The 25399-nt window shown below is 48.9% G+C and overlaps 1 protein-coding gene across 5 annotated transcripts in view; it reads right to left on the reverse strand.

The window, feature by feature from the left end:
* LOC144817655 (uncharacterized) overlaps window positions 1-25399 on the reverse strand; it is a 306270-nt gene that overhangs the window by 67938 nt on the left and 212933 nt on the right. For 3 of the 5 annotated variants that reach the window (XM_078674380.1, XM_078674381.1, XM_078674382.1), the window contains one exon: window positions 9871-9969. The exons of the other annotated variants lie outside the window; for them this stretch is intronic. In XM_078674380.1, the coding sequence (XP_078530506.1) occupies window positions 9871-9969 (99 nt within the window). The remainder of the gene's footprint in view (window positions 1-9870; window positions 9970-25399) is intronic. 5 annotated transcript variants of the gene reach the window in all.

Consider the following 25399-nt stretch of genomic DNA (forward strand, 5'->3'; position numbering starts at 1 on the left):
TCTAACAGAGTCTTAGCAACCCCTCCTCCCCCCGAAGTTCAGGTCTAGTTGCACCCGATATTGCTTCCCACGTTCGAAGTACGTTTAACTGCAAGGAGTTTACAACGGTTGTATCCTTCCTGAAGATTCCATTCTCTGGCAGGTAAGAGTGAAGAGCTTTGTGTTTTTAAAAGCCTCGCTCCTTTCCCCTTCGTCCCAATATAAGTGGGAATGTTGGATGTTTCAAGGAGGAGCAAATTTGGCATTGATGCCATAGGTGCTGACTTTGGTTCTGGGGACCCGGGTTCGAGTCCTGGCATCAGCTCAACATCTTGTGATCCTGGGCAAAATCACTTAATTTAGCAGTGACTTACGAAAAAAGCACTGCTCAAGACTGGAAGTGGAGCACAACGTAAGTATGACAGAAGCAAGAATCCATCCACACATTGTCTCTGTGGAGGAAAAACAGGCACTCCCACACCTGTTTTTTGGGAGTGTTTTTGCTTATCTATCCTAAATTTTGTGTTTTATGTGAAAAATAAAGTACCAATGAAATGTATTGTGCTAATTGTTTTCTTTTTACTTGAACTTTAGAATAGCTCCATGAGAGGGAAATTACTACTTAATAGTTTTTTATTGTAAGTATTTTTTATAAGACAAGTTTCACATTTTTAATACATTGTTCACCATGTATTAAAAATGTGAAACTTGTCTTATAAAAAATACTTACAATAAAAAACTATTAAGTAGTAATTTCCCTCTCATGGAGTTTTTCTCGTGACTAGGATGTCTTTGAAGTAATTTAAAAATTAATTGTGTTCAGTACTGGCACCCCCTTGTTATTTGATTTTCAGGCTCAGCCTTACTGACTAGAGCCAACCCTCTATAGTTTCTTCTGAACTTTAGAATAAGCACATGCACTACAACATCTTCAGTTTACTAAACACTCTGACTTTATTTAATATTATTTGCCCTATACAACCTGGTCTTTGCAGGAGGGAATGGCCATCAATGATGCAGAGTACCAGCTTCCAGAACTTTTTTATCAGGTGGTGGTAGTGGTGGTGGTGGTGGTGGTGGTGGTGGTGGTAGTGATGGTAGTGGTGGTGGTGGGGGAGGGTTAGTTCAATCAATCCAATCCGCATTTATAAAATGCAAAGAAAAACAAGACGTCAGCGGTTGTTTTGATTTAGTTGCTCGCTGTGAAATGGATACCAAAATTTTTTTTTAAACGCCCGCTAATGGTGCACGAGCGCGCGCCACTGCCAGCATCTGGCTTCAATTATGGCGGCCGGCCAAGTCGCCATAATTGAAGACATGGGCTTTGGTGCGCGTAACAAACACCAATAGGCAATAGGCGGAGCTACGCGACTGCCTATGGCCTATTGCGTGTTGTGTTATAAAACAGCACGCACCCAAAGCCCAATCAAAAAGGACCTTGAAATGTACATGCACTAGCTATGTGAAATGTCAAGGTCCATTTTTGTCACCCCTAGTAAAAGGGCTTTTCGCTTGCGAGCCCTAAAAACCATGAGTCTTCTAAAGGCCCCCAAAACCTGTTCAAGAGGTTGCACCGCAGAGGTCTTCCCAGTCCACTAGGGGATATAAGGGTAAGACTTTTGATCACCTAAAGGCCTGGTCTCATAGCTGTAAGAAGGTTGGACACGCTACTGGAGATGGTGCCTGTCCCAACAAGAATGCCTTTAGTCCCCATCCAACACTGGTGAGGATAATCTTGAGACGGGATCAACAGTGTGCCCAGAGCAAATCAGCGTTCACACTGAGGCTTTTTTAGTCTCTGAAGGAGAGGGAGGGTTAGCCACTCTGGCTGCCGGCCTCCTAACTTGAAAAAGTACTTACAATAAGCCTTAGTGAATGGAAACATGAAAGAAGCCCTTAGGGATACAAGTGCCGTGTCAATATGGTGATAGATTCACTGGTTTCCCCAGAGCAACACCAACTGAAAAAACCTATCAAGTCACCAACACTGACAGTGTCACCACTAACCATGCCACGGCTAAGGTGACATTAGACTGGATCGTTGCTGGCCTGAAACAGGTAGTGATCTACCCACAACTCTCAGCTGCATGTCTGCTTGGAAATGACTTGGAGACCTCAGCATGGGCGACGTAGAAAGGAAGACAGAAGCAGCCATGCTGCAACCCCCTGAGGCAATGTGTGTGTTAAGACTAGCACAAACTCGAGAACAAGGTGAAAATGGAGAGTTGTAGCCTGAAAGTATGACACAACCGTCCAAGAGGAAGGGTAAGAAGACTGGGGGACCATCTTCTACACCGCAACAAACTTAGGACCCCTTTCCTCAGGGAGGGGACTTGTCAGCCGAAGAGGGATCGAACTCCTGGGCCCAGGGGACCCCCTGGGGACCTCCTGAGACACGGGCAGCAAGTTTGTCCCAGTCGTTAGAGCCTGCGACAGCAAGCTGGTGAACAGGAAAGGAAAGAAGTCACTGGGTCCCACAAAGTCTATTGAGAGGAGGGACCAGTTGTGGGAGAGGTGTGGCGCCGCGGCCAGGGCGACTGACGCTGGAATCTGGGGACCACGGTTCGATCCCCGGCTCTGGCGGCAGGTTAGCCCAGCACCATGTGACTCTGGGCAATAGCTCGCTTAATCTTCCCGACGGCCCCCAGCGCCTAGAGACCCTTACGGGTGATTGTGCGCTTTACAAATGTGGACTTTACCAGTGTACACCGAGGCCAGAGACCCCAAAGCAGGTGCCAGTAGGAGAGGGATAGAACTTGTATAAGTTTAAGTTTAAAATATTTATCAAGCGCAACGTACACCTGGGCGGTTTCTTGGCGCTAAAGTAGCAGGCAGCCAACTGAGCTAGAACGGTAACTAAGGCGACAACTGGAAAACAGGCAATTTACTAAAGAAGAGCCTGAGAAAATAAAAAGGTCTTCAGAGCTTTGCGGAAACTGGAGTACTCGGTGAGGGACCTAAGATGAAAGGGGAGAGAGTTCCAGAACATGGGGGCAAGAGTGGAAAATTTTGAGCCACCCTGTTTTTTTTTCCGGTAACGGGGTACAGCTAAAAGGAGTTGTGCCGAGGAGCGGAGGTCTCTGCCAGGGACGTAAGCCTTGATGGCTGAAGATATGAATAGGGGGGCCAGGCCAGTCCTGGCCTGAAACGCCATGCAGCCTAGTTTAAACAGGGCGCGTTCCCGCACAGGGAGCCAGTGAAGAGTTTGCAGGAGGGGGGAAGTGTGATGGAATTTAGGAAGACCGAAAGCAAGGCGGGCAGCCTGGTTCTGCACTAATTGCAGCTTACGGAGGCTGTACTGAGGGATGCCATTGTACAAAATGTTCCCGTAGTCCAGGCGGGACAGGACCAGTGCGGACATAATTAACTTGAGTGCAGGGAAAGAAAAGAAACGGGAGATAGAACGGATAGTACGGAGAGTAAGAAAGCAAGAGGAAACCACAGAACCAATCTGGGAGTGCATAGTAAGTTGATTATTTAGCTTAATACCAAGAGTCTTAACAGAGGGAACAGGGGTAGGAGGAGAGCCAAAGGAGGGGGGCCAAAAGAGAGAATTCCAGGGACTGGAGCAACCACCCGTCACCACAAGTTCCGTTTTATCGGGATTGAGTTTCAGGTGGTTGAAGTTCATCCAGTCCCTGATGAAAGATAGAATAGATTGGAAATTAGAAATAGAGTCAGGAGTAGAAGAAAGATTAAAGATGAGCTGGAGGTCATCGGCATAGTTATATACCGTGACCTCCAGTTGCTGTAGAGCAAAGATGAGCGGAGCGATATAAAGATTAAACAGTAAAGGAGAGAGAGAAGAGCCCTGGGGAACACCGCACTGGACCTGACAGGGGGTAGCTGAAAACTCCCCAAGATGAACCGCCTGGGTCCGGTCCCTCAAAAAGGACGAGAGCCAGATGAGGGCTGAGCCTCCTATGCCCGCCGCCTTGACACGGGAAAGCAAGATGGAATGATCCACCGTGTCAAAAGCGGCGGACAAGTCGAGGAGGACCAGCGCCTGTGGTCTACCTGCGTCCATACCCTCTCTGAGGGTGTCTAATACTGACACCACCACTGACTCTGTCGAGTGCTTTGGCCGAAACCCAGCCTGACATGGGGCCAACCTCCCATTCTCCTCGGCAAAGGAGCTGAGTGCAGATGTAACGTGCCGCTCCAGCACCTTCGCCAGAAAAGGGAGAAGGGAGATGGGGCGATAATTAGCCATCACAGAGGGGTCGGCTCCCGGCTTCTTCAAGATGGGGACGATGGAGGCGGCTTTTAAAGATGGAGTGACAACCCCTCGGGCCAGTGAGTCGTTAAGGAAACCCAGAGGGGGCAAAAAACAGACAGTATAGATCTGCCGTAAGATATGAGCCGGGCATATGTCAGACGGGGAGCCGGACTTAATTTTAGGGAGGAGGGACAAGAAAAGTTCTTCAGAAAGAAGATGGAAGGAATTAAGAGAAGCTGGGACAGGGTGAGGGAAGGGGTCAACAAAAGAAGGGGAAGGATGTTAGATTTGATTGTCGTGATTTTTTCGACAAAATAAAGATTCATCGAATCGCAGAGTTTCTGGGAGGGAGGGGGTTTAAGTGTGGTCCGGTCAGAGAACGCCAAATCATGGGTAATGGCAAAGATCTCCTTTGGTTGATTCTCGGCCGCTAAGATTTTGGCCGAGAAATATGCTTTCTTGGCCTCAGTAATTTTTTGCTTGTAGGTCCCCAGGAGGTGAACGTAGCAGGTCCTGGAATTAGGGGAGTAATCCAGTCTCCATTTGCGTTCAGCCCTTCGAACCGTAAGCTTCAATTCCTTCAGCTCGTTGTATAGAGAGTTCTTACTCACTTTGCCCCATGAAATTCCCCTAGCTGGGCACCTGGGCCAGACTAAAACTTGGGAAAGGCTTAGCAGCCATTTCTACTGGTCCTAGAGGTCTCAGAAAGTGAAGGAGTTTGTCATCTCCTGTGAATCAATACAGCTGAACACCCAAAGGCCCCCGTAATTCCACAACCAGTGGTGGGGTTCCTTTTGAAAGGGTTGGGGTGGGCATAGTGGGTCCACTGAAAAAACCCACAGCCTAAGGAAACACATTTATACTGGCAGTCGCCAAAACCTTCATTGGTTTGTTCACCAGGGTAGGGTTTCCTAAGGAGGTGGTGTCAGACAGCAGTACAAACCTTATGTCTGCTTACCTAAAGCACATGTGGGATTAGTGTGTAGTGAACTACAAAGGCACTACCCTTTACCACCCACAAACCAATGGTCTTGTTGAATGGTTCAACAAAACATTGAAGGGCATGATTTTGCGGTTCCCTGGAATAACTCAAAAGGAGATGGAATGTACTCTTGCTGTGCCTGCTCTTCGCTTATAGGCAAGGGCCTCAGAAGGGAGTAGGGTTTACCCCCTCTGAATTTCTGTCACCAGGCAGGTCGCTTGCCTCACTGCCACGCAGCCTCCTGTGTGACCTGTGATCCGCTGCCACTGCCGCCCGTGTTAGCCCGCCTGCATCACCGCTGAGTACTATTCTGTTATTGTTTTTGCAGCTGTGTCCATTTTGCCTTCTGTACACCTGTGCCCGTTTTTCTTACCCTTGTGCCCCCTTTCTATTTTGTTCTCTCGCCTTCCGTGTCCCCCGCCTTTTTCCCGCCGCTGCATCCCCGCCCCCCCTGTCTCCCATTGGCCACCCCGCTCCCACGTCCCAGCTGCTCCTCCCTTCCTCTGCCCCTCATATGGAGGCAGCGCAGCGGCCGCTGGCTCGCCAAAGGCAAGCCCGTCTGCGCCCGTCCGCGCCTAACGCCAGAAACCCTGGTCCCAGCCGATGCCAGGAACCCCGACTGAGATACAACACCGCCGCCCTCAACTCCTGACGACCACCCGCCTGCTATCAAGCCACCCCGAAGCACACCCACAGACCCTTCACCTGCCTAGCCTGCAAATTCACCTGCCTCCGAACATGCACACCGCCCGCCGGACCTAACATCAACAACAACCACCTCAAGTGCATCCTCCTCCACACCCGCTCCGTCCACAAGCACGCTGTCGAACTCTGGCACCTCCTCGACACAACAGCACCGGACGTCGCCTTCCTCACGGAAACCTTGGTGAACGCCTCCTCGGCCCCGGACATCGCCATAGCCATCCCGGACGGCTACAAGATCACCCGGAAGGACCGCGTCAACCAAATCGGAGGAGGAATCGCCATCATCTACAGAAACACCATCAACATCACGACCAACGGCGAAGACACACACTCCACCGCCGAACACCTACACTTCCAGATCCACACCGACCCCAAAACCACACTCAGAGGAAGCCTCATCTACAGACTTCCGGGCCCGCGCACACAATTCAGCGAAACCATCGCCGACTTCGTCAGCCCGCACGCACTAACCTCATCAGAATACATCTTTCTAGGGACCTGAACTTCCACCTGGAGAAGAACAACGACAACACCACCACCACCCTGCTCGCCAACCTCGGACTCATGCAACTGGTGAACACCCCCACCCACTACGCTGGCCACACGCTGGACCCCATCTTCTCCGCCAGCAACCACGTCTCTTTCAGCCACTCCACAGGACTACACTGGACCGACCACAGCTGCATCCAATTCACCTCCACGAAGACTACATCCCACCACCACACGCCACAGATCCACTGCAGATGCTGGAGTAAAGTCACCACAGACCAGTCCAGCACATCACTGAGCCAGAACCCACCAGCCGACACCTCTGACACCAACGACGCAGCCTACAATCTCGCACAGAGGATCACCAACTGCGCCGACAACCTTGCTCCACTGAAGAACCCCCCATGCAAAACCAGCAACAGGAAAACCACATGGTTCACCGACGCCCTCAAAGACTCAAAGAAATCCTGCCGTACTCTCGAAAAAACCTGGCGCCACGAATGGACGACAGAAAACATGACAGCCCTCAAGAACGCCACTCGCGAACACCACCAGCTGATCCGCACCACCAAAAGGACATCGTTCAAAGAGCAGCTAGACAACACCCACAACAGCAAGGAATTCTTCAACATCGTAAAAGAGCTATCCAGCGCCAGCAACAACGACATCACACCGTCGCAAGACCTCTGCAACTCCCTCACCATGTTCCTCTACCGCAAGTTCGCAGATATACACGACAGCTTTGACGCCCCCAAATCCGACTCCAGTCACCAAACCAACGACCCCCACCACCACCCTCAGCGCCTGGACCCCCATCAGCACAGAAGACACCACCCACGTCATGAACACCATCCACTCTGGCTCTCCCTCTGACCCATGCCCCCATCACATCTACAACAAAGCCGACACCATCATCGCACCTCACCTCCGGAACATCATAAACAACTCCTTCGCGTCAGCCACCTTCCCAGAGAGCTGGAAGCACGCAGAGATCAACGCCCTTCTGAAAAAGTCACAGCAGACCCTAAAGACCTCAAGAAATTCCGCCCCATCTTTCTTCTTCCCTTACCCGGCAAAAGTCAGAGAAAACCGTCAATAAACAGCTGACTGCATTCCTCGAGGCAAACAACTTGCTCGACCCATCCCAGTCAGGATTTCGAGCCAACCACAGCACCGAGAACGCCCTAATCGCAGCCACCGACATCAGGACCCTGTTGGACAACGGGGAGACAACCGCCCTCCTAGAACTCTCAGCCGCCTTTGATACCGTCTGCCACTGCACCCTAATAACCCGCCTCTACAACACTGGGATCCAAGGAAAAGCCGTGGACTGATCACCTCGTTCCTCTCCAACAGAACCCAGAGAGTCCGCCTCCCGCAGTTCCGCTCCGCGGCCACCAAGATCATCTGCGGCGTACCCCAAGGCTCCTCGCTCAGCCCAACCCTCTTCAATATCTAAACGAGCCACCCTCGCTGCCATCGCACGCAAAAACAACCTCAACATCATCTCCTACGCCGACGGCACCCAGCTGATACTCTCCCTCACCAAAGACCCAGCCACCGCCAAACTGAAACCAACCTCCAGGAAGGAATGAAAGACATCGCAGAATGGATGAAGCTCAGTTGGCTGAAACTGAACTCAGACAAGACGGAGGTCCTCATCCTCGGACAAACCCCATCTGCCTGGGACAACTCCTGGTGGCCCACAGCGCTGGCCACCGCACCGACACCCACGGACCACGCACGCAACCTAGGATTCATCCTTGACTCCTCCCTCACGATGATCAAACAAGTCAACGCCATCTCATCCTCATGCTTCAACACCCTGCGCCTGCTCCGAAAGATCTTCCGGTGGATACCCACCGAAACCAGAAAGACGGTCACCCAGGCCCTCGTACCAGCCGACTGGACTACGGGAACGCCCTTTACGCAGGAACCACAGCCAAACTTCAGAAACGTCTTCAGCACATACAGAATACCTCCGCACGACTCATCCTCGACATCCCTCGCCACAGCCACATATCTGCCCACCTGAGAGACCTGCACTGGCTCCCCGTCAGCAAGAGGATCACGTTCAGGCTCCTCACCCACACACACAAAGCACTCCACGACATGGGCCCCGAATACCTCAACAACCGCCTCACGTTCTACACTCCTACCCGCCAGCTTCGCTCCGCCAGCCTCGCCCTCGCCACCGTCCCACGGATTCGCAGAACCACCACGGGAGGAAGATAATTTTCCTACCTGGCTGCCAAGACATGGAACTCCCTCCCCGCACACCTACGACTGACCCAGGACCATCTCACCTTCAGGAAACACCTCAAGACCAGGCTATTCGAGCAGTAGCCCCCCCCCTCCCCCTTTCAACGCCTTGAGACCCTCGCGGGTGAGTAGCGCGCTTTATAAATGCATTGATTGATTGATTATTTAGCTATCCTGTGAGGGGACCACTTACACTTGTAGAAGCATTGGAACTTTATTAACTATCAATGTCTTTTTCTTTCCAAAATTAAGAACTTTCTCAACGTTGAAATCATTACTGTATTATTTAATGTAAGGTTTCTGAGTGTCTACCTTCCCACCACCTCCTAAATTAAGAAATGAATGTTTGTCCCCGTTACACTGAGACCTTAAAGGGCTGAAAGGGAGTTCTTGGTCACGCATTTGGAGTTCAGTAGTATTATGACCCCAGGACACCGGTGCTAACTGACGGTCAGAATATTCTCAAACTCCAGATTGTATCTTGAGATTTTTTTTTGTTGTTGTGCCGCTGCCTGTCTGTAGGTGTTGCTGTATGGCTTGGTGGTGTCTTCCTACCATCCCACAAGGAAGGAAGTGGAGCAGGATATAAGCGCCTCCCCTTCATTGCTCCCAACTGTGACAGTTTTCTGACGACTCTAAATGTATTCTAGACAGTATGCCAAGGACGACGTATTACCTGAAAAAGTCAGGATTCAAGCCATGCTACGACTGCAGAAAGCAGATGCTGATCACAGACCCAAACAACATCTACCTCTGAGGTCGGGGCTTTCGTGAGGACTCAAAGTCGAATGATGAGTGTACCTGAAGGTGATCCGGGAGTAGGAGGTGAAGCTCTATTTCACTGAGCATAAGAAGAAGATGCTTTCAAAACAGAGGCACGCTCCAAATCGAAAGGCGGTTCTCAGTTGCAGTCATGAGGCCGGTCCCGCACAAAGGCCCATTCCGGATGGATGTCTTTCAGTAAGTCAAAGTTAAACAGTTGTCATCAGCGCAAGAACACTGAACAGGACTCAGCCCCATCGCACCACTTGAAGTTTGGCGAGAAGTCGTAAGGGTGTCACTGAAAGGGTTCAGTCTTCTGGCTCTGAGCTATGGCACAATTGGCCATGGTGTGCAAAGAAGGGACTGGGTCTCAATGAAGTCTGGTGCCAAAGGTCTAATCTATAAGGCGGTCATTCTGTTGGCAGTTACAGTATAAATTCAAAGGAAACTGTGCACAAAGACGTTCACTCACCAAGTCGCGCCAATCGAACAGTCCAGGAGCCCTCCTCGGATGAAACAGACTTGTCAGCCAGGTCTCTTCTCTGCGTTGGCTTCACATATTCTTTGGCAGCTGCGAAATGTAGAAGACAAAAAGTCTTAATTGGGCTTCATACACCAATAGATATCAGGAGTGAGTTGGCAATGAGAGGAAAGTGGAGCTGATCCGGACACAGATGTGTGTGGTCAGCTTTGGAGTAAGCAGGCAATGGGAGGGAAGCTGTTATGCCTTATGATGAGACAAGCATAACAGAGTAAACTGGGGCTTTCTAAGTTTCACGAGGCAAGTGAAACCTTACCAGAACTGTGTACAGAGCCACAGGGCAAACAAGAGCAACTAGGCCCCTCGTGTAGGAGGTCTTTTACTGGTCATGACCCAGGTTCCGACCTACTATGTATCATAAACAACTGTGCCAAGTACCCCTTCAATACTTGACTCAATGGTAGCGTGGGTCAGGCAGTCGTCGACTTTCCTCCTCACATAGGCTATGGCCCCATCGGCACGGCAATACACTTCACGGCGGCCCACCTGACATAAGGGGTTGCCAACTTTTCTCCACACATGGGCTACAGCTAGATTGTTACGACAGTTTACTTCACAGCAGCCGCACCCGGCATACAGACTTACTGACTTTCCTCCGCACACGGGCTACAGCCCAATCAGCATTGCAGTATATTTCACGTCAGCCCATCTTGCAAACTGGGTCGTTGACTCTCCTCTGTACACAGGCAACGACCAGATCGCTGCAGCAGCCGTCTACTCATACTTCATTGTAGAGATCCACTCGCTAGGATCCTCCACTGGACCTCGCTGCTTCCAGTGCTCGCCGCTTTCTCCAAGGACACACTGGTCTTGGGAAGCAGTCAGGCACTGGTGCTCCAAGCTCCAGGAGCAGGTGGCCTCAAGTTTCTTCTGATGGGTACTTTTACTTAAAGATTCCTCACCTATTGAATATATTCCAAACCAGTAAGCTGCCTAAGCAGCGGCGGATCTGAAGGAGTAGGGAGAGGAGGACCATCCTGTAGGATGGAGTTTGTGAAATGGCCATCCATTCTTACCTCTGAATCGAAACAGTAGTGTTCGGCGAAGGCGTGAATGGAAGCATATGACCCCACCCTGCAAATCTCAACCACAGTCAGTCAGTCCTGCGGCAGAAGCTTTTGCCCTGGTGGAGTGGGCCCGGATTCTCTCATGAGGCTCCTTCTTTCAATATACAAAAGTATCTTGAAGCACAGCGTCCTCTTCAGGACCGCCTAGTCTTTTCTGCTGCCCATGTACCCTATAAAGATCTGGGCTTTAGATCTGATCTCTTTGGTGCACCTGGGGTCTAGTCTGTGTCGCTAACCCTCCTCTTTGGTTGGATTGACTGTGTAGGGGCTGAAAAGGAGCACACATTAAAAAAGCCAAAAACAGGTTCAAAACCTACGTGGGCATGATAATAGGTGCAGGAGAAAAAGTGTGCCAGCCATTCAGAATTTCTTACCTACAAGCGACAAAGACAGAATGCTGATCAAGAAGACAGAAAAGTTGCCAAGGCTACAAAATACTATTTGAGGGTGCCCACCCCACAGCCAGACTAGAGTCCGACAGGCAAGCCCTAGAGGTTTGAGCAGTACATTAGAGATTAATCTGCTCTGCTTCCCAGAATAGGCTGAGTTTATGAAGGGTTGACAAGTGGAAAGGATCATATATACCACATCCCATCCTGGCCCGCCGAATAGGGGAAGAGTTCTGCACTGAAAGGTAGACGGTGCAGCAGTGGGAGATACAGGGAGACATGCAGGTTTGGGGACAACACCCTTCGTGGCCATTCCGGGACGATGAAGAGGATTTGAGCTTGGTCTTGGTAAATATTCCTCAAATACAAATAATCAAGAAAATGGGAGGGAAATGTGTAGTAGATGGAAAATTCCACATCAATCAAAAAGTCTCATCCAAGGTTGCCCGCATAGGGTACAGGGGACTCAGAATGTAAGGCACTGGGATTGCTGTGATCAGCAAAGAGATCTCATGCCACACTGGGCAAAGAGTCCTGAAGGTCCTGAACCAGTCTGTCGGCCTTGGCGTTAAAAGATCTGTCTCGATGGATGGCAACTAGCCTCAGTCAACACTGGTGTTTCCAGGAGGCGAACCTCAGCACTTCCTGACAGAGAAGGTGAGACCCATCCTCATACACAAAAAAGTGACGGGAGGGATGCTTGCAATAAGTCTACCCACTGGCAATCCCTTGGGGTAGCATTCCAAATTCATTGTTCTTTTGACCACAATGTCACCTCAGTTTGGAACGAAGCCGTATGTAAATCTGTCTTGATCCTGCACCAGTCTCAACAGTCCAGCCTGACCTGCAATGCCCGGGTACTGGCAGAGAACGCCTTCCCCACTGCCCCGTCCAGTTTTGGATCCCCTGTGCCGGGGTTGAGCAGAAAAGGATCTTGATTGAGCTTGGTGAAGGAAAGGATAATGTTACAAACCCTGTAAGCATCTGTTCCAGGCAGGTAGAGCTGTAGATTCACATGCTGTGCATACTCTTGCCATCTAGTGTTGGGTCCGGATATTTGCAAGTTGTTTTTCTTCAAAGTGGTCTTTCCAGTCACGAGATAGGTGACTCCTCCTTTAGGTGATAGTGCTCGTGGGGCCTCCGCTCCATGGTTATGATTGTTTTCCCGCCGAGGGTGAGAATGGAGTTAGTAAGTAAAGAACAGAGATGTCCATACGTATGTATGTAGAGTAAGAGAGAGAGACCCCTGCGCTCGGACAATGAGCGTCTGGCTAATGTCCCTAAATTCAGGAGGGTAAGCACTGGAGGTCGGCGTTTTTCAGTAAAAGCATCCTCACGCTGGAATTCGCTCCCCCGCTGTCTGCGGTTGGAACCCTGCTACTTACGCTTCCGCAAACAGCTTAAAACCCTTCTCTTTCCCAAATAAGCCCATTTCCTCCTTTGGCCAATTCAAGTTCTTACAGCGCGGGGATGCCTCCGGGTCACCAGGCGGGTGGGTGTATGTGAATCTACAGCTCTACATGCCTAGAACAGATGCTTACTGGGTAAGTAACATTATCCGTTCGAGGTATGTGAGCTGGAGATCACATGCTTTGCATAGACGATACAGCAGTATTCTCCCTTAGCCGTGGCTAACCTGTAGCTGTTGCAGTTGTTTGAAAAAGTACTGCCTGGCCCACATTAGCTTATCATCTTGCTAACACATCTACACAATAGTGCTTGGTGAATATGTGCGGCGTAGACCAGGTTGCAGCTTTACAAAAGACAAATATAGGGATGTTTCCGAAGAAAGACCTTGTAGCCCCCATTTTGCAAGTGGAATGTGCTCGAGGGGGTAATGTTAAAGTTCTCTTTGCTTTTGCATAACAAACTTGAATATATTTAACAATCCATCTGGCAAAACCTGATTTGGATACGGGACTGCCCTTGTGTGGTGGAGCAAATGCAAAGAAAAGTTATTTCGTTTTACGAAATGATTTTGTTATTTCAATGTAATATACAGTCTGGTGGGACATTTAGATAGCCAAACTCTTAATTTAGGAGCCAAATCGCGATGTTCATTTGTTTGGGTTCTGGGAGTCTGATTTCTCCATGGCTCTGTGTGAGGAGACTGGATGTGAGGTGCAGTTTTTGATGTGGAACTAGTGACAGCTCCAAAAGGATTGTGTACCAAGGTTGACGGGCCCATGTGGGAGCTATTAGGATCAGTGTGAGGGATGATTCCCTGAGCTTCCGAACCACTAATGGAAGAGTGGGAGAGGCAGAGAAGTGTAGGCGAATACCCTGACCAGTTCATTCATAGTGCATTGCCTTTGGAGAGCGGGTGTGGGTTTCTGGAGGCAAAGTTTGGCCATTTTACATTGTGGTCTGTGGCAAAAAAGATGTATTTGAGAGGCCTTACTAAATCTGCGGCCTCCGTTCCACCACTGCAACAATTCCCCTTTCCACCCCCTTAGTGGCCCCACCAGCTGCCCATGCGGAACGTTTGTACTTTCTAATCCTGTGCTGCTTCCTGTTCCTTCGGCCAGGCCCCCTCAACATCGGTTAAAAATACTGCAGCTAAATGTAAGGTCATTAGTTAAACACCACGCTGACCTTATTATCGATGAAGCTCCGGACATATTCTTTTTGACCGAAACATGGCTTAGCAATGACCTGGCAGCCGTATCTAATCTGGCATTACCCCCTGAATACACGATTTCTCTTATGAATAGTGCGACTAGGGGAGGCGGCATTGCTGTGATTACCAGGTCTTGCTATACCGGTCTCCTTAATAAAGTTAATATGGAGGGAGGTGAATGTGTCTGCTTTAGTATTTCTGTGGACACCCATTTTACCCTCTCTGGTCTATTGATATATAGGCCTCCCGGACCTGTCGCCGGTTTTAAAAATGTTCTCTTAGAGACAGTTGGAACACTGGCGGTGGGATCGGCTAACTTTAGCATTTTCGGCGATTTAAATCTCCATTTTGATCTTATTCAGGACCAGATTATTCGTACTCTGCGTGCCGACTTAGCCGCATTCCAGCTCTATCAATTAGTAATAGGCTCTACACACAGAGGAGGTCATCTGCTAGAGCCCATATTTACGAACATTGAGACCGCCACAGTGACTACCCCTACCCCTAAGGCCTGGTCCGAACATCATCTAGTTGAAATGACCATCCTAACATCAAAACCATCATGAAAAACACTCAACGTTCGGTATACAAAAGACCGTGGCGCAAGCTTCGACTTGAAGACTTCCACGCATTTTTAGGAGCCGAGCCTTTAGGCCCTTTTAGTAATGTTGAGACAGGCTATGAGTCATTCTGTGCATGGATCACCCGGGCACTGGACTCTTATCCCGGCAACCTGGATTAAGGGTCGCGCGCAGGAGTCTAGCCCTTGGTATAATGATACCCTGACCCTATTGAAGAAGGCATGCAAAAGACATGAACATGAGTGGAGGAAAGATTATGATCCTGGAAAAAAAGCCTATTATTTAGCTGAACTTAAAGCGTATCATAGAGCCGTTTGCAGGTCTCGAGCGGAATACTATGCTTCTGAGATTAAAATGAGCCCCAATCCTGCTAAAGTCATTTAAAAATTCTCAAAGATCTCAGTGCCAAGAAACCCCCGGTGCCCATACCCACGTCAGAACTCCACTGTGAAGAATTAGCCTCCTTCTTCGTGGAGAAAATACGGGGAATTTATCGATCCTTTCCCATGAATACTTCTTGTCCGCCTCCTTCCACCAGATCAGTCCTAGTCTCCAATTTGACGGTTTTCCCGGAGATCTCCTCCTAGGAACTTAGTAGACTGACCATGAAAATTAAATCTGGCTCCCCGGCCGACCCACTCAAGCCTGCTCAGTTCAGAGAATCCTCACTGCTCTGCATGACACCGCTACACCAGCTAATTAACGCCTCTTTCTCATCTGCCATTGTCCCGGCGAAATGGAAACAGGCTTGGGTCTCTCCAGAAGCACATGTTAACACCACACTCACCAACTTTCTGCGTTCCAATAACATTCTGGACGCAACGCAACATGGCTTCCGTGCTGGTCATAGTACCGAGACCGCTCTCCTGGCTATGACGGAAACACATGCGGACCATCCTCGACCATGGTCAAACGGCAGCACTGATCCAGCTGGATCTCAGTGCCGCCAGACAATGGGACGTCACGATCGTCTCATATGCGGATCTGATCCTGCTGGATCTCAGTGCCGCCAGACAATGGGACCTCACGATCGTCTCATATGCGGACGATACGCAGCTGGTGGTTGCCCTAACTGAAGGATCGACCCCAAATGTCTCCAGGTTTAAAAGCGGCCTTACAGCCGTGGCAGACTGGATGCCATCCAACTGTTTGCAATTAAATGCAAACAAGACAGAAGTGGTTGGTAAAAAGGCGGACTTATGGGGTGAGCACTGGTGGCCTAATGCTTTGGGTAATGCCCCTGAGCCAAAGAGAGAAGTCAAGAACCTGGGGGTATGGCTGGACTACTCCCTTAGTTTTTATCTCTACACAAAAAAAGTCGCTGCTACATGCTTTGGCATTTTATGAGGTCTTAAACCTATTTTAAAGTTCTTTGATTCCTCCACTAGGCAGCTGATAGTCCAATCCACTGTTCTTTCTCGATTGGACTACGCAAGTTCCTTGCTTCTGGGAGCCAATCAAGCCGAGATATCCCGGATGCAGCGAATCCAAAATGTGGCTGCCCGAACTTTAGTTGGCCTTCCCTGATTTTGCTCCATCACTGACACCATTCGGAGGCTCCACTGGCCCCCTATGGCTCAGCGTATCCAGTTTAAGATATTATGTCTGTTTTTAAAAATTTTAAAACTTACAACTCTCAAAATGCTCTGCAACCTTTTGACCCCGTATATCCCAACCTGTGCATTACGTTCTGCGGGTTCAACATTTGGTCAAGGTGCCTCGGATCAAACGCTGTCGAGCAGGAGGATGCTCCTTCCGCTATCTGGCAGCAAAGCTGTGGAACGCACTACCAGCATACATACGAGAACTGGAAGGTCTGCTGGACTTTAGGAAGGCAATTAAAACGCATCTTTTTCCACTAATTTAAGCTTCCTGGACATTGTCTCGCAGAGTCTCATTGTAGTCAAATGTTTGTGAGCTGCTAAAAGCGCCTGGGGGCCCCTTTGCTGGGGCAGCTGAGCGCTATACAAGTTGTTCTAACATAACATAACTCACCAACTTTGAAAGTATGGGAGGAGAACTTGAGGGCCTTGCCTGCTGAGAAGATCGGCAATCTAATTGTTCACTCCTGGGAGGCATTCTGCTAGGAGAGAAGATTTTGTGGTGAATGGCCCACTTCCAAATGTCTTTGAGTGTGCCCCCCCGTTTTTGTATACAATACATAGCTGTCATGTTGTTAGTACGAACTAGGACATTTTGCCGACCAGGTGAGCCTGAAATGCTTTGAGTGCTAGAAACACCGCTAGCAGCTCTAGATAATTTATGTGGAGATAATTTTGCTGTTGAGTCCACAGTCCTTTCACTGTGTGTTGCTGAAGACGAGCCCCCCAACCAGTGAGAGTTACGTCCGCTGTTAGCATTCTCTGTGGAACTGGGTCTTTTGATACATTTCGTGGGTTCCACCACTGAAGAGAGCGATGAGTACGGCCGCTTACCAACACTAGAACGGTTAACAGACCCTGTGATTGGTTCCACTGACTTGCTAAGCATTCCTGGAGGGGACGCATGTGAAGCCTGGCATGGGGAAATATAATCATGCAAGAGGCCATCATTCCCAGCAGTTGCATATCCACTCAAGCTGGAAGTGAGTGAGTGGGCTGAAACAGGAGAACTAGAACCTGAATATTGCGGATTCAGGCTGCCTTGGGGAAGGCTAGAGCCCTTGGAGTAGTCAAAGTGGCTTCCACATAGGTTTGAGTGCTGGAAGGTTAGAGATGGGATTTCAACATATTGACTGTAACTGCATTGTCCTGAGTGTGTTGGAGACACTTTGGATATATACTGGCTTTGATGAGCTTAAGTATTTTAGGGACAGTTTGTGTGGAGGATTGTTGGTAACCTCCAGGCAAAAACCAGAACGGATAATTCCTAGTACACCATTATCTGTAGTTATTGATTGCCCGACGGCCAGAAATTGTGAAAGACGCCCCCGACAGGTGTTAAAGGGTCGGTGGCGGGGAAGGGGGGGAGGGGGGGGGGGGAGAGTGTAGGCAAGTCACTGTTTGGTGTTGGAGGGGGAGGCACATTTGTTGGAACCTCTACTATTGCCTCTATTCTATACCCACCTCTGAAGAAACCCGTAGAATCAGAGGTCTGATTGTCTTTTGTAAGTCATAGAGGCAGTCGGAGGAGTGTTCTTGGACCCTCCACGATTGAAGAAGCGCCAAAAGGAACCATGGCCTGAAGGTGACTGAAGGGCTCCCACAGATTTCGCCACCTCCGTGTCCGTTTTCATCTTTTCTAAGGACGTGTCTATTACCGGGCCAAAGAGGTGCTGCTTGTCAAATGTCGTGTTAAGGATAGAAGCTTGAACATCTGGTTTAAACCCTGAAATGCATAACCAGGCATGCCTTCTTAATAGAACGCTGGTGTTGATGGCTCTAGCTGCAGTGTCAGTCGCATCTAAAGTGCACCTGATGGAATTGTTCGAGATGAGCTGTCCCTCCCGGACTAGGTCTTGAGCTTTGGACTTGTGCTCATCAGGCTGAAGTTGGAGCAATTGCTCCAATTTATCCGAATGCGCCTTTCCGTACATGGCTAAAAGTGCTTGGGTATTGGAAATGTGCAAAAGATTGCAGCTTGGGAGGCTACTCTTTTCCCTCGAGGCATCTGTCAACTTAGACTCCTTTTCTGGGGTGGAGCATCTCCTGACGTTTGGGAACTGGTCCTTCTTTGTGCATTAGAAACGACGAAAGAATCTAATGGTTACTGCCCCCTGATGTAAGCTGGATCTGATGGAGCAGATTTATATTTTTTGTCTACCCTGGGTGAGGATACCTGCCCGCACAGGATCATTACAAATTTCATCCACATTTCTAAGCTTACCCTCGAGCATGGGAAGTGTGAGCGGCGATTTTTGGGAACTACTACGAGTCTCGAAAAGTAAATCTTCCAGGGATTCCTTATGTAACTCGACCCCATGATAATTAGCAGCTCTACTTAATAATTCTATATATATCCCACACTGTCGACTGGTGGAGAAGGCTTAGTAGGGTACAAAACAGGATTGTTACCTGTCGGAGATTTAGTGTTATAATCTCTCCAGGGGTATGTAGGTGTTGGATCACTATCCACAGCCCCATCCCCATCATCCTGATCATCAGGTGTATATGGTGGTGGTGAGTCAGCAGGTGAAATTAGCAATGGCTGAGACTCAGGAGAAAGAGGTGATGGAGGAGAAGAGTTAGTACCGACATTTTTCTTTTTTAAAGGAATGTGGTAAGCTTCTTCAGTCTCGGGTTTATGTTTGAGTATCACTTTGGTGGTAATATGTCCAGTGTAGGATGAATGCAGAGTTCTCTATGTTTCGAATCCGGTTTTGAGGGTGGAACATCGAAACGTTGGGTCTTTTGATGGAATCGGCACATTTGTTTGTTTCAGTACCAAATGTTTTGGTGCCTGTGTTTTGGAGGCAGAGGATTTCGGATTAGAAGACTTTTTCGGCATCAAACGGGGTAGGGCTGAGCCTGCCTTCGACTTCGATCCCGAAGGTTTTAACTCGTTGGCAGATTTCGAACGGCTCTGTTCGGAGCCAAAAGGCTTTGGGGTGTGTTTCAGTGATGAGCCGGAATGCAGGGCGTCGGAAACATGTTCTCAGTACCGACTGTGGCTACAAGCAGGGTTTGGACCGGAGCCTTCTTCTTAGGCTGAGGTGGACTTTGGAGCACGGTATGCTGCCGGATGTCTTCGTACACATTGGAGTCATATTCAGAGACAGAGATATGCTCTTATTCTTCCTCGGCTCCCATGCCATCTTCGATCTCATGTTTTGAATCTTCTCCGAAGAGATCCAGTATGGAATCGGTGTGTTGGTTCTGCATGTCGCAACGTCAAGCCCGAGGGTCGCGATGTGTCTTCTTCGATCGGAAAGCCTCACATGCGTCGCAGTCCTGTTCTTTGTGCTCCGGAGATAAGCACAAGTTGCACACTCCGGCCTTCCACCAGCTGCCCAAATGAAAGAGGGATTTTCAGTAAATACAATACGCGAGAATGTAAATACGGGATAGAAAACAATGCCGTTGAGGGTGAGTGTATTGTGAACCGAGGGGAACCCGAGAAACTGTGTCAGACAGGAGTGCAGCAATTCACGTCCGAACCCGATGGCTGAAAAATGATTCTCCCAATGGAGTCATTGCCCATGCGCACTATCACCAAAAGGAGGAGTCACCTACCTCGTGACTGGAAAGACTTCTTCGAAGGAAAATAACGTGCAAACATCTGAACCCAACACTAGATGGCAGGAGTATGCAAAGCATGCGACCTACAGCTCACATGCCTCGAACACAATTTTACTTCAACTCAGTAAGAAAGGTGGTTCAAAAAAAGGCAGGCTCCTACTGTGTTTGTCCATAGCACCTAATGTAGGAAGCTGGCTCCGTATATACTATAGCAAATTGAGGTGTAGTGTGCACAAAGTCCAGTGGAACCCCAAAGGTAGGCAGAGGTAAAAGTAGTTAGCACCCTACTCTCTATTTATGGTAGCGTGGGTGAGCTGTAAGGTTTTATCAGATGGTAGTGTTAAGCATTTGTTGTACACACTCAATCAGCCAATGATGTCACACACTCAAAGACTGAACTCAGACAAATTTTGTTTGCATAAAAATTTTAATTTATTTTATTTCTAAAATCAAGTCAAGCCTGGCGCAAGTAAGTGAAATAAATATTATGCAAAATCTTATGCAGTGTTTACAATTAAATACAGGTTCAAATGCAGTTTGATTGAAATAGAGGTAACTCAAGGATTTGAAAATACTGTACAGATTACTTTTCTGTTACTTTTTAGATTGCCTTTTCTACTCAGTGTGAATGCCAGGGCATTTCAGTATTTTTCCGCTCACCATACAGATGCCCCTACACTGGCTGGTATGAAGATACTCTTGCTTATATTTGTGGACGATACCCTGATATTGTCAAAAACTCAAATAGGGCTGCGGTCTGCCCTGTCTAGTTTTGAGGTATTCTGCCGCGATAACGACCTAGGAGGTAAATGTGGAGACAACCAAGTTTATGATTCTCCACAAACACAAAGGCATACAAGGGAAAGTTTTTATGAATAATGTCCTCCTGGAGCAGAAGGAAGTATTTACATATATTGAGGATTACACTGGGTAGGAGATTGAACTGGAAACCCCATATAGATATGTTGGTCCTTAAACACGCTCAATTAGCAGGTGCTCTTATTAAAGAACAGAGGCTCTCAAAGACAAAGCCTATTCCCCCGCCCTAAAGATTTATAATTCCAAAATTAGCTCCTCTGCATTGTACGGTGCTGAGCTTTGGGGTTTTGAGGACTTGTCATCCCTCACTGTAGCTCAAAATAAATTTGTGAGAGCATTAATAGGTCTTCCGCAATCAATGCCACTCTTGCCCTTATTTCTAGACTTAGGTTGAAATGCAATTGAGGATATAGCGCACTTCCCGCCATTGCATTCTGGCGAAGGTTTTGGACTACCCCCGAGTTGTCCCTGTATGCTAAAGCACTGTATGAAGTACGGGGGGCAGGGGAGGGGGGCAGGGGAGGGGGACAGGGGGTGGGGGGGTCAGACTACCTACGTAGAATTAAATGGTTAAGCAAGAAAAAAAATACCCCAAATTGATATGGGGATGAGTAGTCTGTGGGAGGACCCAGTAAATAATCCATTTCCGCCAATAAAAGAGTACAAGGCAGCATATTGGAATATGGTTAAGATTAAGCGCTTTTCATCTACAAAGGGGTCCATCATGCCAAGGGGATTTTTGGAGCTCAAACATGAAACTGAGTTTAAAGTCTACTGGGATGTCATCACCAAACCTTGCGATCGGAAGCTGTATCACCAATTTAGGGAGGGTTCCCTCCCGACTAAAGTATTTACAAGAAGTTGGGGTTCAGCGTTGGATGATAAATGCTCTACGTGCCGAGCTCAGACTGAAACAATAGCCCATATATTGTTTGTATGCCCTGCCTATAAGCATCCTAGGAGATAATGGTTTAAACCGGTTTGCCTCAATACGGGCACAAGATCAGGTATGGAGGGGAGGCATTAACGATCCTGAAGACTAACATGCAGGAATCAACAGTAATCGCAGTTGCTAAGTTTCTGAGCTGGATGTGGGTTATCCACGCCAATAAGATGAGGATCAACTAATCCAGCTAGATCTTATTAATAGTTTAGATCAAAGATTTGTTTAGTAGCACTACATTTATTTAGACACATGTTTTTGCATTTAAAACGTGTTTTTCAGGGTGTAAAGTATTTGGATACCATGTTTCCTGGTAGTTTTATGGCTACTACTATCGCTCTAAATGTGTTATTTTATATCATGTTTTGGGGTTGAGTTTCTGTGGTAAGAACAAGGGTTCCCCCAGGGTCAAGGATGCACTCTTGCTACACCCTCAGCGGCACTAAGGCGGCTGAGTGCGCAGAGCTGAGGCCCAATGTTATCCAATGGGGGATATGGGGCCTCCAATTGGTGACTGCTAATGAGAAGGCCACAAGGTTGAGGGAGCAAAGCTCCTGGGTTTTAGCAAAGGTGATCCGAGTTACCACCCAGAGTATACCCACAGCGATACAGGGGCGGCTGGGTGCAGGGTGCTGTTTTGGAGTCGGTGCCTTGTTGTTTTCAAAGGGGGGATTCTCCGGTTTCAACAAAGAGTGCAGGCTCGGGACGAAGATCTTCTGGAGGTGACCACCGGTTGGAGAGGTAAGTTAGGATGCCTGGGGATGCTGGGACACTGTTGGTTGGACCACCCATGGCCATGGGGCTTCGGGTGCAGGGGTGTCTTTAACCATCAAGTTTCTCTTCCCAGCTACGGTTGCGGTTGGAGAGAGTCTCCAGAAAGAGGCTGCAGGCTTCGCTGGGAGATTTGAGGTAGGTCAGAGATCAGCAGATTTTGGGTCTGGATCGCCAGGGAGACCTCCTTGTGGTGTTGGGAAAGTCGAACTCGGGCCATGGACGACGGGTGCAGACTCGCGGATTTGGTCAGAGACAGTCTATGGGTGAACAAATCTAGTGCTCACAGGAGACAAATTCTTAACTGTGGAAGGCAGAGCAGTTCCTCTGTGTTCTTGAGGTTGCTGGCTGCAGGACACACTGGAGTTTCGCTTCTGCAGGTTCCAGATGGGGACAGGCCAGTAGGCCTGGAGCTAAGTCAGTGGCCTTGGCTTCAGCACAGCTGTTCTGTCCTTCTTCTTTTCTTATTGGTTGTTTCTTGTCTGTGGAGGCAAGGTTCGGGATTGCCCCTAAATACAAAATTAAGGGGCGTTACAGGTAGGGACCAATGGGTCCCCTCCTTGGGGTGGGTACACCCCCTATTATGCCACCCTTCAGTGGGAGGGGGTATATGCCTCACTCTGGTTGGCTTGGTCCCTCATCTGCAAGATGGCGGGGATTGAGAGTTGTGCTTCACCTCGCCTCCCCCACCTGAGGGGTGGAGTTGGCAGAGGTGGGCACACCTCCCTTCCTCACTTGGTTTTCCCGCTAATTCTCCCGCCCAAAGTGGGAGTCAGAACCGGTGGGGGCCAGTTGATGGAAGCAGCAAAGGGCCTGGGGAAGTACACAAAGACGGCAATCCTTTGAAGGTTTCCCTTCGTGGACCCTGCCTTTCCTGGGGGAGGAGTCTTGGCACCTCGCCCCAGAATGTGCATTGTTTAAGACCCCCCGAAAGCAGCAGGCTCTCGACCCCGGGGTCCAGAAACATGTATGGTGATGGCAGCTGGTGAACAGTCACTCAGCCTCAGTGTTAGGTCATTTTTCAGGGGACATCTCTAAGATGCCCTCTGTGTGCATTTTCCATTAAATCCCACACTGGCATCAGTGTTGGTTTAATGTGCTGAGAAGTGTGATACCAAACTTCCCAGTTTTCAGTAAAGCCACTATGGTATTGTGGAGTTTGTAATGTCAAATTCCCATCAGAATATAATCTTAACGGCAGCACTGCACTTACAATGTTTAAGAATTGACTTAGACACTGTACGGGTACAGGGCTCATGCACATGTACCCTCACCACTGGTATCCAGCTACTGGGGTGGCTACATATGCCAGGGCAGTGGTGTAGACGTGGCACACAGGGATGTATTCCATGTCGATTTTTCATTTTGTTCTGCACCAAAACAAGTGTGGGTGTTTTTGTTTTTTTAAGGCACAGGGTCTCTAAGGGTGGCACAATAAGTGCTGCAGCCCTTAGGGGCCTTCCCTTGCCACAGTGTCCTTGGTACCTGTGGTACCATTTACAAGGGACTGACCTGTGGCCAAAGAGTGACAGTTGGGTTTTGTTTTCAAAGCAGTTTAGGGAATAAACATAGGCCCTGGGTACCTGTTTGGCAGGAACCCAGGGCACACTAAGTCAAAGTACTTCAGCAGTTTAGCAAAATGTGTGGGCAACCATACAAGAAGAGGGCACTTTCTTACACAACATCCCTCCCTCCCCCGCCCCCTGATGAGAGGTTGGAACTAACCTTTCCCTAGAGAGTCTTCATTGTCTAACTGGAAGAACCTGGAAAGTCCATCTGCATTGACGTGGGTAGACCCAGGTCTGAGTTGCTCTATAAATTTCATTCCCTGTAGGGAGATGGACCACTTCAAAAGTTTAGGATTTTCACCTTTCATCTGCATCAGCCATCTGCGAGGGCTGTGGTCAATTTGAACCAGGAAGTGAGTTCCAAACAAGTATGGTCTCAGCGTCTTCAGGGACCAAACCACAGCAAAGGCCTCCCTCTCATTGGCACTTCAACGCTGCTCCCTGGGGAGAAGCCTTCTGCTTATAAAAGCAACAGGTTGATCTTGGCCTTCATCATTGGTCTGGGATAGGACCGCTCCTATTCCTAGCTCAGAGGCATCAGTCGGCACAATGAACTGCTTGGTATAGCCTAGAGCCTTGAGAATTGGTGCTGAGCACATTGCCTCTTTCAGGGTGCCCTTTTGACAACTAACTGTTTAGTTTACCTTTTTGTGCATCTTGGAGGTACGCTTTGTGAGGGGATCACAATGGACCCACATCCCTTCATCAACCTCCTGTAGTACCCAGTCAAGCCAAGGAATGCCCCGACTTGAGTCTAGGTTGTTGCAGCTGCCCAGTCCAGGATGGCCTGGATCTTGGGCTGTAAGTGTTGCACTTGGTCTCCACCAACAAGGTGACCCAAGTACACCACAGTGCCCTGCCCTATCTGGCATTTGGATGCCTTGATAGTTAGCCCTGCAGTTTGCTGGGCTTTTAAAGCCTTCTCAAGGTGGATCAGGCAATCCTGTCAGGTGGAACTAAAGACAGAAATATCATCCAGATAAGCTGCACTAAAGGGCTCCAATCCAGTAAGGACTTGTTTCATCAGCCTTTGGAAGGTGGCAGGGGCATTCTTTAGACCAAAGAACATAACAGTAAACTGATAGTGCCCATCAGGGGTGGCGAATGCGGTCTTTTCTTTTGCTCCCGGTGCCATGCCAATCTGCCGGTACCCTGCAGTTAAGTCAAAGGTACTTAGACATTTGGCTGTACCCAATTCGTCTATCAACTCATCTGCTCTTGGGATAGGGTGAGTATCTGTCTCGGTGACAGAGTTGAGCCCTCTAGAGTCCACACAGAACCTCATTTCTCTCTTTCCAACCTGTGGATGAGGTTGGGGACTAGAACCACTGGGCTGGCCCAGGGGCTCCCAGTGGGTTCAATAACCCCTTACCCCAGAATCTTGCTGACTTCAGGGCTGATGCTTTCTTTGACTTGATCAGACTGTCAATGGATTTTGTTCTTGACAGGTGAACTGTCACCAGTGTCCACATCATGGGTACACCGGTTTGTCTGACCAGGGGTCTAGGAAAAGCGCTTTGCATAC

The sequence above is a fragment of the Lissotriton helveticus genome, chromosome 2_1 (assembly GCF_964261635.1).
Source record: "Lissotriton helveticus chromosome 2_1, aLisHel1.1, whole genome shotgun sequence".
Lineage (NCBI taxonomy): Eukaryota > Metazoa > Chordata > Amphibia > Caudata > Salamandridae > Lissotriton > Lissotriton helveticus.